Source organism: Silene latifolia, chromosome 11 (assembly GCF_048544455.1).
Source record: "Silene latifolia isolate original U9 population chromosome 11, ASM4854445v1, whole genome shotgun sequence".
Taxonomy (NCBI): Eukaryota; Viridiplantae; Streptophyta; class Magnoliopsida; order Caryophyllales; family Caryophyllaceae; genus Silene; species Silene latifolia.
Window position 1 is genome coordinate 13,341,123 of NC_133536.1, and position 5,531 is coordinate 13,346,653.

The 5,531-nt window shown below is 40.5% G+C and overlaps 1 protein-coding gene across 1 annotated transcript; it reads right to left on the minus strand.

Annotated features, from left to right (window-relative positions):
- Nucleotides 1–4,615: 4,615 nt before the first annotated feature.
- On the minus strand, nt 4,616–5,128 carry LOC141612949 (uncharacterized). The gene has a single exon (XM_074431696.1). The coding sequence runs from the start codon at nt 5,126–5,128 to the stop codon at nt 4,616–4,618; it is 513 nt and encodes a 170-aa protein (XP_074287797.1).
- Nucleotides 5,129–5,531: the final 403 nt, after the last annotated feature.

Consider the following 5,531-nt stretch of genomic DNA (forward strand, 5'->3'; position numbering starts at 1 on the left):
GGGCCTAGGAAGGCCGGATTAAACGGTCTAGGAAGACCGAGTTATGAAAACCGACAATTGTCTTGTACAAACTTATTCCCTAACCTTGTTCAAGTTTCACCCTAGCTACACGTAAGTGTATATCCCAATGAGTCGCCAAACGTGGACAGACGGGCCGCCCACTGGGCGCTTGGTTGAGAAACGAGGGACAAGCGTTTGCATTTTGTATGGAGTCGCCACCAATTTTTATGGGAAATTGGAACCGTTCGAATACCTCGTGTCATGTCAAGACACAAAGTAGTGACATGAACACTAAGCAATCGTTACCCTTAGCATTCTATGTCTAGAATGACTCTCGTGGATGCCAATGAACACGGGTGCTCACGGAGATCTGGAGTAAGGGGTGAGGGTACGTATTAGGAAGCTCTTTTGATCGAACACCTAATCCCGCCCGCCTCGATAGCGGCCTCTACTAATGATTAGGGAGTTTATTCGTACTTGATATACTGTCGGCTATATGCATGCAATGCAACATCCATAAATTAATCCTAACATGTGAGAATTAACTAAGTCGGTGAACAATTAGTTTATCATGCAATTCGGTCGAAGTTGGATTTTAATGCTCAATTACATGCGAGAGCATACAAGCAATGAAAGAAATAATTATAAATTACAATAATGAAAATTACACTAATTACATTGGAAAAGGCGATTTACGTCGAAAATACCTTTAAAACGGATAATTTGATAAAAAAGGAATAAAAGAATAAAAATAAAATAAATAAAAATAACGAACAGGAATTAGGATGATAATACGGATATTAGTTGATTAATACGTAAACTAACTAAACTACGTCAAGGCAGAAAAGGAGTTCAGAGACAGAACTCATCCTGGAACAGGCGCAGCAGGCACTGCGCCCTTTGGAAGAGGCGCAGCAGTTGCTGCGTCTGTTCCAAGGGTGAGTTCTGGCTGTGAAGCCGGAACTGCAAATCGTTAATGTTAATTGGTAAATTTAATGATGGATTAAATTATTTGACTCGGATGGAAGTGATTAATGGATTATTTACATGCGATTAAAGTCATAAAAACAGTAAAACATGGACGAGACGGAAATAAACGGATTAATTATGTGAAGGGTCGATGTTAATGAATGATTAATAAAACTAACTAAACGAACTAATTACTAAACATGATGAATACGACGAATTAATGAATAAACAGGTGAAAGTATATCAACAATGAATCCCAGAAACTCAACATGAACGAATTTGAACTTCTAAAACTCGAATTGAACATTAATGACGAAAAACCCGCAAATATTGATTATTAGGGATTTAAGTCGGATTTATAACAATTAAAACATGTGAATTATGGATGAATAATATACATATGAATTATTAAACTATCATGATGAACGAAATAACAGACGAACAAAACAAAAGAAATATTTTTGATACGAATTACAGAGGACGGAGGAAGAAGAAAAGAAGCAGGAACTGCGGCAGCCTCACGAAGAGGCGCAAAGTGCTGCGCTCGCTTTGAAGAGGCGCAGCGGTTGCTGCGTCTTTTCTCGACGCATCTCTTGGAAATCCGCAAAAACAGGGTTTTAAAGACGGTTTTAGAAATCGGTTTTAATGAGGTACTTTCGACGTGAATCTTACAATGATGATACGATAGAATAAATACAATAAATAAAGAGAATTATTACACCCTCAGACTTACATGTTGACGGAACGAGATGAACTAAGAAGATCGATTAGTGAATGCTCGACGCGAATGCAAGGAAAGAATTCCCTCTAAAGAGGAAAACGATTTAACAAATTGACTAATTAGATTGATTGAGTGTAGTGGTCAAATTGGTCGGTCATGCAACGGAGAGGCTGGTACCCGGAAAGATCCGAGCTTACGTGGTCGAAGGTTCAAGCATGTAGGCGCCAATTAGTAAGAACGAAGTCTAGAATGCAAAGGGAGAAGAGAAGGGCGGACACTCGCGTGAGAAATATGAGGAACGAAAGCTCCTATTTATACTAATCACGCGGAGGTTTAGGGTTTCAGAGACTCTTTGGAAGTGAATCTCGGAAAGATATAAAAAAGATACGTAAATCATGCAAAGAAGGGCACAGGGAAGAGGCGCAGCGCCCACTGCGTCTCTTGGAAGAGGCGCAAAGACTGCTGCGTCTATTCCCAGGAGGTTTCCTCCTGTTTAAGAAAGATTTCCGTGTTTAAGTTATGGTAGGACGGAATTGATTCGATTATCTTTTGAATATTATGGGATATTATTTGCCAAAAGATAAAATTTGAGAAATATGGAATAGAATTATCCGGAACATTCCAGAACATTCTGACTCGGGTTTTAACAATTATATCGAAAAATGGAGACGGTTTTTGACCCGACTCGAATGCACTCTAATTACTGCCAAAACGACCGTATCGGGACGTAGATGACAACTAAGAGGTTGACATTAATATTTGAGCAATCACTTGACGATAATCTTACGAACTGTCACAAATCGTTCCGCGAATCAAACATGCGGCCCAATCATCACCGGGTGGTTTGCGAGAGGTGCAGAAACGAGGTGTCTACAGTATTTTGTCCCCTGCCTCATCGACATGTTCATTCTCAGTAACTTGAATTTTGTCTACTTCACCTAATTGTCCACTTTCCTCAATAAATTTGTCATTCATACTACCACTATCATTGTTTTCTTCGAAATTGTCCAGAAAACGATCAATGCTTTCGAAATTTTCGGCAATTTGTGGATGTGATTTCGAGCTATCAGTATCACTGCTTACAATAAATGGAAAAACATGTTCATAAAATATCACGTCACGGGATACAAAAACATTTTTCCGCTTTAAATCATATACCTTCCAACCCTTCTTACTTTGTGGGTACCCAACAAAAATACATCGTTTACCTCGCTCATTAAATTTGTCCTTGGGTCGATCTTTGTTGTGGGCGTAGCACAAACTGCCAAAGACACGGATATTATCTAGCATAGGTTTCTCTCCGTACAATATTTCATATGGAGTCAGCCAATTGATCACGCGAGTGGGTGTTCGGTTAATAAGATATGCCGCAGTTAAGACACACTCCCCCCAAAACTCAATACGAAGATTTGCTTCAAAACGAAGAGCCCTTGCTTTTTCTAATAAATGTCGATGTTTTCGTTCTACTCTTCCGTTTTGCTGTGGGGTATCAATATTACTGGTCTGAAAAACTATCCCACAATCGTTATAGTATTCCTTCATAGTACCCGAAAGAAATTCGGTACCATTATCGCTCTGCACTATTTTGACTTGTTTTCCAAATTGAGTTTTAGTCATTTTGCAAAAAATAATCATTAACTGACTTACTTCTCCTCTATCCTTCATCAAGAACACCCAGACTCCCCTACTTCGATCATCCACTATGGTTAAAAAATAGTGAGCCTTAGTTAAACTTTCAGCATGGTAAGGACCCCAAATATCACAATGAATGAGAGAAAATAAATCACTACTCTGTTTATTATTCAAGTGAAAACTGGAACGAGTTTGTTTAGCCCGACAACATGAATCACAAACACTACTGGAATTCCAAAATAAATCACATCCAACTAGAGACGAAAAAGAGGGTAAAGTACTGCTTGAAGGATGGCCGAGTCGTCGATGCCAAAGTCGTGCGTCACCATGTGTGCTCGTCTTAGCAACTACCTCTTCCTGATCACGCTTCAAGTAATAAACGCCGTCCTTGAGCTCACCTTGTCCAATCTTCATCCTCGTAGACTGGTCCTGTATTACGCAATAGTCAGTATGAAAGGTCACAACACAATTATTTTCCTTAATCAATTGTTGTACAGAAATTAAATCGCAAGTCAAGGACGGAACATATAAGACGTATTTTAGCACACAATTTTCACTAAGCACGACATGACCATATTCACTTGCTATGATGTGAGATCCATTTGGCAATCCTACGGTGGATGGTCTACCATGATTACGTTTTTGCAGGAGCTCACGACGACCTGTCATATGGTGGGACGCACCACTATCTATCATTAAATTACCAAGATGCATACCTGAGGATTTTTGAGTCTGATTACCCCCTGTTTTAGATGCAAGGAAGCTTCTTACGCGGCTTATTTCTTCAGCGGTCAAGTCGGTCTGCTGAGCATCCGTCTCACTGTTTGATGCAGCGTTGGCACTCTGAAAACCGTTTCCTCTGCCTCCACGACCTTGTCCACGGCCTCCCCGTCGGCCGCGTCCACGTCCTCTGCTTGGATAGCCGTGTTTGCCATAACATTTATCTTCGGTGTGCCAATACTTCTTGCAATATGTGCATTGTGGGGGTTTTATTTCTTCTTGATCGGTATTGGGATCATTGACAGCCGCCTGTACTGCCATAGCCGTCTCAATGGCCTCCTCCTTGTCTTTTGTGACTGCCTTATGCCTTTCTTCGCGTAAAACGAGAGCATAGGCTCTGCTTAGTGACGTGATTTCGTCTTCCATGATCAAGTTTGATCGGAGGTTCCCATATTTAACCGTATCAAGCCCCATTAAAAATTGATGCACTTTTTCTTCTTCGCGTTCCTTGGTCCAGAATGCTGCCGAGCCGCAGGTACAGGTCGGGACTCGACTATAGTTTCCCAATTCGTCCTACAGAGATTTGAGTCGAGTGTAATATTCGACAACAGATTGGTCCTTTGCTTGCTTGCACTCATTGAGTTCCGCTTTCAACTGGTGCACGCGTGGAGCATTACCGGTGGAATATCGTTCTTTTAATTCCTTCCAAATTTCCGGTACTGTACCAGAAAAAGTAATACTCGGGTGAAGCCGCACTTCAATAGCATTCCTCAACCATGCCTTTACCATAGCGTTACATTGACGCCATGCAACAGCTTCAAGACTTTCTTCTGCTCCCTCAATCGTTTCTGGTTTCGTAATGGTACCTTCAACAAAAGCTAATTTGTTTTTGGCGTCGAGACCATTGCGGAGTGCATCTGCCCACAATTGGTAATTTTCACCATCAAACTTTATTTGAGACATTGACAAACTCGGACTATCGGATGGATGTAGGTATAACGGAGAAGATGGTGGAATTGTTTCTGATTTCGCACCGCTTCCACTGCCTTTTCTGTTCCCTCCGACAACTATTGTTCCGCCTGTCATTGATATGGGTTTGTGAAAAAGGGAAAACGCGGTGAAGAATTTTGTGTTTATTATTTTTAGGATCGATTAACGCTCTCTGATGCCATAAAGAAACGTAAAACTGGAAGAGTTGTGTATATCAAATTTTGAATAAATAATACATCGTACAAACCTTGGGTTTTATACATCCACAAGGAAATCTTTTTTGTGATATATTTTCCTATTCTAAGGCCTAGGAATAAGGAAACCGTATACTACATAACTTACAAGACAATTAAACGATATCCGAAAGATATTACTTACAACTAAAATATCGTCTAAAATATCTTCTCTCAATAGCATACATCTGACAACACCCCTCCGTCACCCTGACTTGTTAATGCAGCAGCCTCACCACAGGCAATTGGCTAATTCTAAGTGCACG

What these genes read in the sequence shown, in the direction of transcription:
- LOC141612949 (XM_074431696.1), bottom strand. Translation starts at nt 5,128, where the DNA reads ATGACAGGCGGAACAATAGTTGTCGGAGGGAACAGAAAAGGCAGTGGA.